The sequence below is a fragment of the Sesamum indicum genome, linkage group LG5 (assembly GCF_000512975.1).
Source record: "Sesamum indicum cultivar Zhongzhi No. 13 linkage group LG5, S_indicum_v1.0, whole genome shotgun sequence".
NCBI lineage: Eukaryota > Viridiplantae > Streptophyta > Magnoliopsida > Lamiales > Pedaliaceae > Sesamum > Sesamum indicum.
The window spans coordinates 11,190,191-11,201,107 of NC_026149.1; the positions used below are offsets into that span (position 1 = coordinate 11,190,191).

The window sequence follows — 10,917 nt, forward strand, 5'->3', positions numbered from 1 at the left end:
CTCGTTCTTTTTTGTTATCTTTAGTGGTGAGCCAACTGTGGGGAAATAAAGCCAGCAACATTAGTCTTGCAACTTACCACCAAGAAAGGGCAGGTATTTCGTGCATTTGATCTTTGATGTCTTATGGAATATTTCATTCTGTTGTATGCATTGGGTAACTAGCTCCATAGAACTTTTTCTGTTGCTTTCTTTCCTTGTAGTTTATTTTTTCTAAAATACGAGACCAACTTCCCATGCACTGCCCTCAGCTCTCTTTACCACTTTCTTCTTGAAAGAAGTTGTGAGTTGTTGGGATAGTGATAAATAACGAGGCCATTATACAACTTGTTTCATAAGCAACGGTTGCAAAATGCAAGAAAAGGAATAGCACAAATTGGCATTGGTACATTTGATCTTTGATGTCTTATGGAATATTTCATTCTGTTGAATGCATTGGGTAACTAGCTCCATAGAACTTTTTCTGTTGCTTTCTTTCCTTGTAGTTTATTTTTTCTAAAATACGAGACCAACTTCCCATGCACTGCCCTCAGCTCTCTTTACCACTTTCTTCTTGAAAGAAGTTGTGAGTTGTTGGGATAGTGATAAATAACGAGGCCATTATACAACTTGTTTCATAAGCAACGGTTGCAAAATGCAAGACACCGAGTTTTGATAACGTAAGTGGTGGTGGGAAATGTCGAGCTTTCTCCATTGCTGGAATCCCCTTTCGCATTGGAGAATCTCCCAAATTTGAGTTTCTTGATCCGATTGCATTTGTGGAGTTTATTAAATTACAAGTTTGAGAAGAAGGGGTGAATGATATATCCATACATATCCTTGATAAGGCGTACGTGACTCGTTCCCAATTTTTCTTTAATCATGTGAACTTATTTGTTTCCATATCGCTAATAGATCTCATAGCTTTTGTTATTTCTTGTTATCTTTAGTGGTGAGCCAACTGTGGGGAAATAAAGCCAGCAACATTAGTCTTACAACTTACCACCAAGAAAGGGCAGGTATTTGGTACATTTGATCTTTGATGTCTTATGGAATATTTCATTCTGTTGAATGCATTGGGTAACTAGCTCCATAGAACTTTTTATGTTGCTTTCTTTCCTTGTAGTTTATTTTTTCTAAAATACGAGACCAACTTCCCATGCACTGCCCTCAGCTCTCTTTACCACTTTCTTCTTGAAAGAATTGGGATAGTGATAAATAACGAGGCCATTATACAACTTGTTTCATAAGCAACGGTTGCAAAATGCAATAAAAGGAATAGCACAAAAACCTGATATGCTGCTGTATGAAAGATCTTATCCAGCCAAAACTGGAAACGTTGTTGGCAAAAACGATGTCCAAACATGAGCAAACACTTTTCATATCATTAGACAAAGTACTTGTCAGTGCCTCGTCTGCGTCATTTCCGTCTTGTACCATAATCAATTGTACAACCCATGCAAGCCTTACACAATCAACAAAGCCTTCAACTACAGTATCATTTCCAGCAACCATCACCTGGAAGAAGCACAGGATCCAGTAAGGTTCATAATGTCATAGACAGAGGTACAGTGTCAAACAAATTGGTAAGGTTTTATCTTACAATCTCATGAAATTCACGCCTAAAAGAAGCATCCTGGGACAAGACAGAAACTTTGTTCGGTACTGTGCTCAAAGCATCTGATATGAAAGCGATGACAAGAGAGAATAGAAGGCTATATGCTATCTGCACAAACAGAGAGAACTTTGCATTATCAATATTAACAAAATAGAAAAATGACATAAACAGGAAAGACGCATTCAAAATTTCCTAACCAAAACAAGAATCAAAAATGAAAAAGGAAGGAAAAAGCAAGCAAGTGTAGATAAAAAATTCCATTTTTCCAACACAGATACTAGTTTATTTATGAACGAATTTTTGGCCCTAGCAGATTCATGCTCCACGTAAATACGAAACTTACAGTGCTTTTGCATATAAAAATAAATCGCAGATGAACGTAAATACGAAACTTACAGTGCTTTTGCATATAAAAATAAATCGCAGATGACCTTAAACCATATTGTCAACAATTGCAGAAAAATCATACCATGAGGAAATCTATAAGCAAAATTTCATGGTAAGCCTATAAGAAGACATATTCTTTCTATATGGTCATCAGCAAATATAAAGTAGAATATACCACATGGACGCTAGAACCTACAGAAGTTCCCACGCTATTAGAAAATGAGTACCGGGTCCATCAATTCTTTGGTCTCACTTCTCACTCTGTATTGACATTATATAACTGTATTTAACCTATGTAATTAGTACAGTGGGATCGATTTCTTTAATAAACATATATAAATCTCAGTCAAGGGAAGAAAATAAATTTAATATACACCTTCATAGTAATGGGCGAGGGAAACTTGAAAAGGCATTAAATCAGTATAGATTAAGAAAAGGATAATCTCTCCGAGATACATAGACAACTGAAATAAATGTTATGTGAGTACATTTGAACTGCATGCACCTAATGTATAACCAAACTCTGAAATGCCTTAGTGCAACTAAGGTGCACTATAAAATACAGAACAAGATAAGAAGATACGGACCTGATGCATCAAGGAGTCCTAACCCCCAATGAGTTCCGCAGCACTCTCTTTCAAAGCAGAAAGTATGTCTTTGATGTCTTTAGAGCCTGCAGGAAGCAAATGCTGTCAGATCATTTACGTCAGTTCCTACAAAGAGAAGCCCAGAAAAACGTTGAGCACCCCTCATATCCTAGCTCTTTTAGAATCACTTCATTTATCACATTCAAGCATGAGAGAGAAATCATCCAGCTGTTCATCACAAATCACTGGCAGCAAACCAAGACGAATGTATTTATTTAGATTGGATTAAAATTTTCACAATAACTATCTCTATACGGGTGGTTCTGTTTGGTGGTATATCAAGGCAAGCAATTAGTGAAGCAGCAAGAACAGAAAATGACATGCTCTGAAGTAAAGATGGCTAAACCCAAAAGAAAAGAAGTAGAAGCCCAAAACAATATTACATACTGCACGGATTTTATAGAGCATTAAGGAAGGACACAATCTTATAATCACTCAATAAATAAAGAATTCATCCACAGAGAACAAATGGGGTTAGACACAACATCAGTATAGGACTAGTCCTGATTCAGGAAACCAGGAAGTTTGCATTCCAGTCAAGAGCCTGATTAAAATTAAATAAACGAGCTTGCAATACCACTGCTGGTGTCAAATTAGCTTGCAGAAAGATTAATCACCAACCTGATATGCTGCTGTATGAAAGATCTTATCCAGCCAAAACTGGAAACGTTATTGGCAAAAACGATGTCCAATCATAAGTTTCTAAATGTCACCATACTCGTCGCTTCAACACAATACCCTTCATCTCCTTATTTGCCTAAGTTGGGACGACTTTTGTTGTTCTTTCTTTTCTTTGGCCATTAATGATTTTTTTCCCTTTTTTCTTCCCCTTTTGTTTTGTCACGGCTTTTATTTCCTTTCTTTTTTTCTTTGTTTTTGCTCGTGACCTATGTTCTTTAGGCCGTATTTCGGTCTTTTGACGCGAATGACAACACTTGTAATGAAGGCACCCGGTTACTCAACCAAAAAACGTCGTATTTCAGTCTTTTGACGCGAATGACAACACTTGTGGTGAAGGCACCCAGTTACTCAACCAAAACACGTTTTATCTAAAGTGCTTTGCATACTCATGGCTCTAGTCACCGTTTTACATGAATAACAACATTTGTGATGAAGTTACCCAGTTACTAAGTGACCTAAACCAGCGGAGTAGATGTAGTCTTCCTTTTTCTTGCTATTCTTTCTTCTTTTTTTTCATGGTAAAAGAAATTTCTAAGGGGAAGGGCCTTTGAATTTTTGAAAATGATGCATGTCCATGTTAGGCTTATAAGGATCAATTGGGCAGCGTTTTGGCAAACAAATATGATTTCACAAGAACTCCTATGATTGAGTGGAAGCAGAGACATTCCAACTCTATTTCAAAGCAATTCAAAATGCATGAAATTAGGCCTCAACTACTCCACATTTACTCAAAGCAACAATCACATAACGCAGTGCAAACTCATGTCTCAATCTTATGCTTCCTAAATCACATTTATTCATCAAATTACCATGTGTCATTCCCGATAAACTCGAAAAAATATAGTAGTTCGATAATACAAAAGAAGACAAATGACAACTTAAAAAGGTGGAATTCATTACATCTGAAATAGTTTATTCGGTCCTTCACATCATTGGATGAGAACTTCCATGTAATTTCAATTGAACCAAGAGTCTCACCCCAAAATGCTAAACAATAATATTGACATTTCGACAATCAAACATGTCTCACAAAACTTGATATACCATTAAGAGGAAGACATATTGTTTACCTGAATGAAATTACACTGAAGTACACCTAAATAGAAAAGGATAAGAAACACCCACAGTAGAAAATCAATTGGAAAACCACTGAAAAACCATCCGAGAATATTTTTCAAAAGAACAAACTTGCTAGATCTAAGAAAAGTACCTTTGCACTATGGTGCCAATGATGAATATCAAGATTTTAAGGTAACAATACCCATACATAAAAGGAAACATATCTAATGAATGAAATGAAAAGTGGAAGCCAAGAAAACTTTACCACCATTATCACTTTGCAAAGACTTTGTACTTTCCTTAATCATCAGCTCTGTCATTGTTTTCAAAGCCCCAGCCTCCAACATAGCTGTCGTATTCCTCCTCGTTGCCACCTCATACACATTCCTTGGTAGCTACGATGCATGAAGACAAACAAATAAGTTTGCAATTCCTCAACCAAAACTATTGCATGTTCATAAGAGGAATTAGTGTATGCACATGTGTTCTTAGGAGTACGCATAAACAAAGGCTTACTTCTAAAGCCTTGATGACTCCCTGAAGCCCTACCACCTTCCGCGAACATTCCTCCGAACTTCCCTTACACACGTCCACAAGCTTGCTCACCTATGTGGTCGAAAAACATTCAAATACAAATCAATTGTCAAATGCAGAGATATGGCAACACACCCGCACGTTTTGGAACTTGACAGGAAGATTATTGACTAGCAGGAAGATTCTATGACCAAGATCTAATCAAACCAAACAGGAAGATTATTGACTAGGATCCGATCAAAATGACCTAAAAAAATACATATATTATAATTTTCGGGAATAAACATTAGCTTTGCAAAACCAAAATGTGGTGACAGCATCGCCAAACAGTTTCCACATGACCCAACATCAGTGTATTAACAGGTCGGGTATAATGTAAATATGAGAACGGCACATTAGGGCCACATCAAGGCAATATCATGAATGAAATGGAAGCGATACGGTAGAAATCAAGTTGAGAACTTTGACACCCATGATGGCATGATCACTCAGTAAATTAAGAGAAATGTCTCAAAACAATGAAAATATGGCCAGTAATTACGTGCAGTCACAACAACTTTTTCAGTCTCCACCTTCAGCCGCTTATCGGTTTATGGAAACTTCTGTATTAGCTAAAAATTGACCAGTTACAAATAATTCATGCACAAAAGATACCACTTCACATGTTGGAAAATGGCTCGCTTAGAAATTCACATGTGGCATTTGGAAGAGGAAATAGCATGCAGACCTGATAAATTTCACTAACAAACTCCAAAAGGGCGACAAAAGGTTCCCGCACAGTCATAAGTTTCTTGAGGATGGCCACTGCCTTCAATCATCTGATTATGTGTGGCAGCAGGCGGTACGGACTAAGCATAGCCATAGCCTTCTCTTTTCCTTCTTTTACCTGTCAAATTGTTTTTCAATCAAAGAAGCAATGTCAGCAATTATTGTATACTTAACATTCTTATAAAGCACACTGAAGTTACAGCAAAGCAAAAGCTGTATCTTTTTATATGAAGGAAAAACTTTTGCATTATTATTGTTTAAATTTCAACTCAATAAAGCCTTGCCCCAGCCTCATCCCAAACTAACATCAGTCCGCTGTACGAATCCTCTTTCCACTCATGAGATCAAGGACCATTCCAAAGTTAAGCCACAAAGACTCAAATCCTAAAGTACCTCATGCCAGATGATTTTGGGTAGATCTCTTCCTCTAGCTTTGTCCATAATACAAGTTCCTGACTTTCCCAACTGCTGTTCACTGACGTAGCTTGGGATCCCAAAAACTATATCTCATTTAATTGACTAGTAAATATGGCATTATCAATTGCATCTCTTTGTTCGACTAGAAATCAGATGACATTCCTACCTCAGCTATACCTACTTTGTCAAGGACTTGTTTTAAGAGGTGTATATTTGGTCCTACACAACAAATCAAGACATACCAAGTTATAAATGAAAATTAATTAAACAACCCTAAGGCTTGCCATAATTTAGAAAGACTCATTATTTAATAATTACACCAACACCCCCGGTCAAAGACTGCACCAAAAGCTGATGATTTCATTTGAAATGACCTTGACGTGAATTACTCATCCAAAGAAAAGGAAAAAATAACCAAAATATCGAATTGAGTGTCCAAACTATCCCTAGAGGTTCTTTCTCATAATTATGTCAAACTTAAAGGGAGAGTTTAGATGGCCTTTCTGTAATTACATCAATCTTCAATGAGGTTTATGTAAAAACTCTATTTAAACCCCTCTTCCTTCCTAAACCTTCATTGTGCTCATCCCCCCCCCCCCCCCAAAAAAAAATAATTGCTAACAACTGGACCAGAAATGAAAATGAAAGCGGGAAATGACAAATAGATAAGTTTGCAATTCCTCAACCTCTACTACTGCATGTTCATATGAGGAATTAGTGTATTGTGTGTTATTCGGCAATTTTAAATAAATAAATCACAAACAGGGTTTACTTCTAAAGCCTTGTACAAAAAAATGTTTGCTACCATGCATGATACATCAGAGAAGTTACAATGTACTCTTCCCATGTTACTAGACCCCTAAAATGCATACAAGGTCATCCATTTTACCCATGGAAACTTAGACTGTTCCAAAGTGAATAAATTACAATCTTAAAATATGAGGGCATGAGGGAACTGGAGTAAGAGGTATGAGAAGGAAATGTGACTGTGCATCGACACTTAGTGGACCTGAATCCCTGACAATAAAGGGTAGTATATCACGGAAAGGAGTTCAAGTGTATCATGGCTTATTCAATTTCAACTAAATTATATAGGTTAAAGGACTACACAAGTTTATATGTTGTAAGAAGGACAAGAGAAACAGAGGAGCTAGGCTCTATGCAATTTCATGCAGTTAATCTAGCTATATAAAATTACTATGCAATTTCCTTCGGTTCAGAAGTAGATCTAGCTATATAAAATTACTATTGTTTCAAGTATGACAGAATCCCAAACTTCAGCCAGGGAGTCCGCGAGTGCCTATAGAGATGAAGCTATAGTGTTAACAAAGTTTTTCTTACCTTTGCTTGAGAACGTCATAATTCTCTTCTCTTTGGCTACAGCCAATAAGTTTCCCCACCTAGCAAGCACAAGTAGTGAAATTAGTGAAAATTCAGAACAAGCTTTTATCAATGAACTACACATAAGGTTCCAATCTACTTGGAAAAATAATGTCATAGAGAGAAGGGGAGGAAAGGAGAGAGAAAAATAAGAGCCTGCCTTAGGTACAAGCACATCCTTGCAGCATCAGTTTTATCATCTTCATTGACCTTCACATAGCACACTGTGATTGCCTTTGGATGGTTATAGACAATAACATATGCTTTGAACTTCTCTTTAGTGAAGTATCTGCCATCAGCTGCCAATGGATCAATCCTGAGGACCACATTGTAGCAAGATATTGCATCCGCATAATTACCCTGTAAATGCATCAGAGACAACAGTTTCTTACCACCAGATGTTAAAAAGCAAGTGAAAATTAAATGACAATCATGGCACTGATCCTTGTTATACAGAACTACTTGAGTTCCTTTAACTTCACATTGCTGCTCAGCATTTGAGGCAAAAAGACAAACATAATACCTGCTGCTTGTGTATTACAGCTAAGTTATTAAGAGGGGCAGAAAGTCCTGTTGTAACAGCTAGTGTTGCCTTGTAGCACTGAGCTGCAGCACTCGTCATGTTCCTTTAAAGGATTAAAAGAAAGATTTCACAATCATAAACAAGCTAACGGTAATACAGAAAAAGGAAGCCTGTTGGCATAAAGACATAAATTTCCTCAACAAGGTACTCTGATATTAAACATACCACTCCATATAAATATTTCCAAGATTAGTTAGAGCTTGAGGGTGACTGGGTTGAAGAGACAGGCATTGCTTCATAAACAAACAAAATGAGAATCAGTAAATATACAAGACCAATTACACAACAATCAATTGGATAAGAGTGAGAAAGCACTAACTCGGTAACAGTGGATTTATTCCTCTACTCTCCCAGCATCTTTTAATGCATTGCCCTGGCAATAGAAAGGACATGAAAAAGAGAACCACCAGCAAAGTTCATCATAAATATACAGAAAAAAGATTCAGTGGATCTTTATATGGAAATGATATCCGAACCAAGTTATTGCTCGCTTGTAGTTGAGTATTGCCATATCAAGGTTGCTCTGCTCATAGTATACACTGGTTAAGTTTCCTGCAATATTTGCTTTACAGTCAAAATCTCCAAAACAATGGACCAAGCACGTGAAGCTCATGAACATAAAGAGATTAACCAAAATCATAAATGAAAAATGAGTCTTTCAGCTCATCAAAGCCAGACAGCCTCCGATTACTACAGGAAAATGACAGCTAGAAAATCTGAAAATTTGGGAAATACAATGTACTTGACTGAAAATCTGATTTCTATATTACTTCTGATTTTTGACAGATATAATGTACTTTATTTATATTGTTCTCTAGAAAAATACTAATTATATAAACATATCAATTATTTTTGTGCATTAGTGCCGTCCTTACCAAAGGCGCGTGCCGTGCCATGTGTCATGCGCCATGGTGTGCCATGAGCCATTGACTACTATGCTATAGGGAAACATGAATGTCAAAGTGCCAACTATCAAAGAATGCAGAAACAAAGAAACCTCTGACATACAATATTTGAATTGCAGAACTCGCTCCTAGGTGAAAATCCTAAAACTAACTATCAAAAGAATGGACCAGATATGTACAACAACAGTTTTAGTCTTGCATTCATCATTCTTTCACGTGGAACATATGACTTCATTGAGTAAGACGATAAGTAATTAATAACACGAAGCCTTAACCATCTATCCTTCAATAACTTAGAAGACTATCATATAACTAAGAACAACAAGAATCCTTGTGGACACACACCACAACCAAAAGTGACAGTTTCTTAATCAAGACATTCGTTACTTGTTATGATGATAGCCGTACTTTACAAGAAATTGCCAAATGGATGAGGTCAAACCTTACCCAACCAATTATATAATGAAGTCACCACTAATACCCACGTAGAAAGTATGATTCACAAAGCATAATCTCCAACAATGACCCAAAAGTATATCATACGAAGAAACCCACTTCACCGAAAATTCACGAAATGAAATGAAAGGAAGATTATAGTGGTTTTTTGAAGATTTTTTACCAGTGGGTTTTTTCTTTTTCCGATTTTTCAGTGTTGTACCCAACCTCTGCCGCTGCTTCTCCTGTGGGTGCTGCCTTTGGATAGGGGCACCATCAAGCCCCATCATGTTCTCCGGCTTGAGTCGGCCATCGTCGGTGCACTCCACCGTGGCTCATTCGCCGAGGCTACGTGTGCAGATTTTTTTCTTGGTTTCATTCCTTTGTTTTTTTTTCTTTCGAATTTCACCGAGGCTATGTGTGCACAAAGCGAGGACTTCCACACTTCCCTTGGGCTACCTTGATGTGGAGCTCCATGCACAGATTCCAAATTATTGTTATTGAAAATGAAAAGAACCACCAGGAAGCCACGTCTGTTACTGTAAGTGCGTTTGGAAGAGGACGCGATCACGAGATTCTTACCACATGGTGTTTCTTTCTTTGGATCTTGAGGGTTTTTTCCGGGGATCGAAGGGGTTTGATGCTGGGTCTGTGAGAGGTGATTTTTAGGATTTTTACAAAAGATGGGTGGGCGGGAATTTGAGGATTTCTTGAATATGGACAGAAAAATATGTGAGGGTTTGATTGTGAGTTTGTACAAAACAGACTAAAGAAGACTAAAGATGGGAGGGAGAGAAGGAACGGATATTTTTGTATTTTGTAAAATCCTTATAATCTTTTTTTATTATTTTTTCCATCCTCAAGTTTGAATTTATTATTATTTAGGTGGAGATAAACCACTATAACTCAAGTTACAAGGTTTTAAACACATTTTATATGATTTCCTACAAAAACAAAGCAACAAAATGTTTTCTTACATTTACCCACTAAAATGATGGAATAAGCTTCTGATAAAAAACTAATAAGTTTTAGTAGACACCGTAAGATTTTCATAGAAGCAAGAATCACTAAATTTGGACTTCTATATCTCAAGATAATCACGATTTATAGAGGTTGATCGAACTGATTGTTTTCTGCTGCTTTTCTTCCAATGTAATCGGTTTGTTTTCTTTATATTCATCTTATATCTTATTTTTCCACGAAATTCAGCCAATAACTAAACAAGATACTTATGAAATTCAACTGCGGAGAGATCCTTCAAAGAGATGCTAGAATGTTCTTTTGCTAAAGAAAAATTAGAGACAACAAGGTGTTTTTATACACCTCTCCACCCCTCACTCCTCTCTTTTTCTGTTTTCTTTTTTTAATATGGGTTCTACACCTTCCTTTTTGTTTATATTTGTATATTTATATATATATATAAGTGTCTATATATATATTTATTAATTTTGAGTTTCTATTAATTAAGAAATGGTTCTTTTATATGGTCTTGTAGATACTACACATGGTGACTTATCGTTAAAGATC

At 36.6% G+C, this 10,917-nt stretch overlaps 2 protein-coding genes and 1 long non-coding RNA gene across 3 annotated transcripts in view; 1 reads left to right on the forward strand and 2 right to left on the reverse strand.

The window, feature by feature from the left end:
* The window catches only part of LOC110011994 (protein PXR1-like), a 15,411-nt gene extending 15,052 nt beyond the window's left edge, over positions 1 to 359 (forward strand). The window contains exon 29 of the transcript XR_002287119.1: positions 25 to 359. The gene's annotated coding sequence lies outside the window, so the exon portion shown is untranslated. The remainder of the gene's footprint in view (positions 1 to 24) is intronic.
* On the reverse strand, positions 1,207 to 4,610 carry LOC110012035 (nuclear pore complex protein NUP205-like). Its single transcript, XM_020694119.1, has 4 exons — positions 3,250 to 4,610; positions 2,569 to 2,654; positions 1,580 to 1,702; positions 1,207 to 1,494 (listed from the first exon to the last, which is right to left on the reverse strand). The coding sequence occupies exons 2-4, from the start codon at positions 2,575 to 2,577 to the stop codon at positions 1,207 to 1,209; spliced, it is 420 nt and encodes a 139-aa protein (XP_020549778.1). The 5' UTR covers positions 2,578 to 2,654; positions 3,250 to 4,610.
* Positions 7,629 to 10,176, reverse strand: LOC105162374. Its single transcript, XR_002287122.1, has 6 exons — positions 9,575 to 10,176; positions 8,527 to 8,602; positions 8,370 to 8,423; positions 8,216 to 8,283; positions 7,991 to 8,093; positions 7,629 to 7,827 (listed from the first exon to the last, which is right to left on the reverse strand). It is a non-coding gene; the product is annotated as an uncharacterized LOC105162374 (long non-coding RNA).

Coding starts and splice junctions, on each gene's coding strand:
- LOC110012035 (XM_020694119.1), bottom strand. Junction 1,495..1,579: donor GGCGTGAATTTCATGAGATT/GTAAGATAAAAC, acceptor TGCTTCTTCCAG/GTGATGGTTGCTGGAAATGA.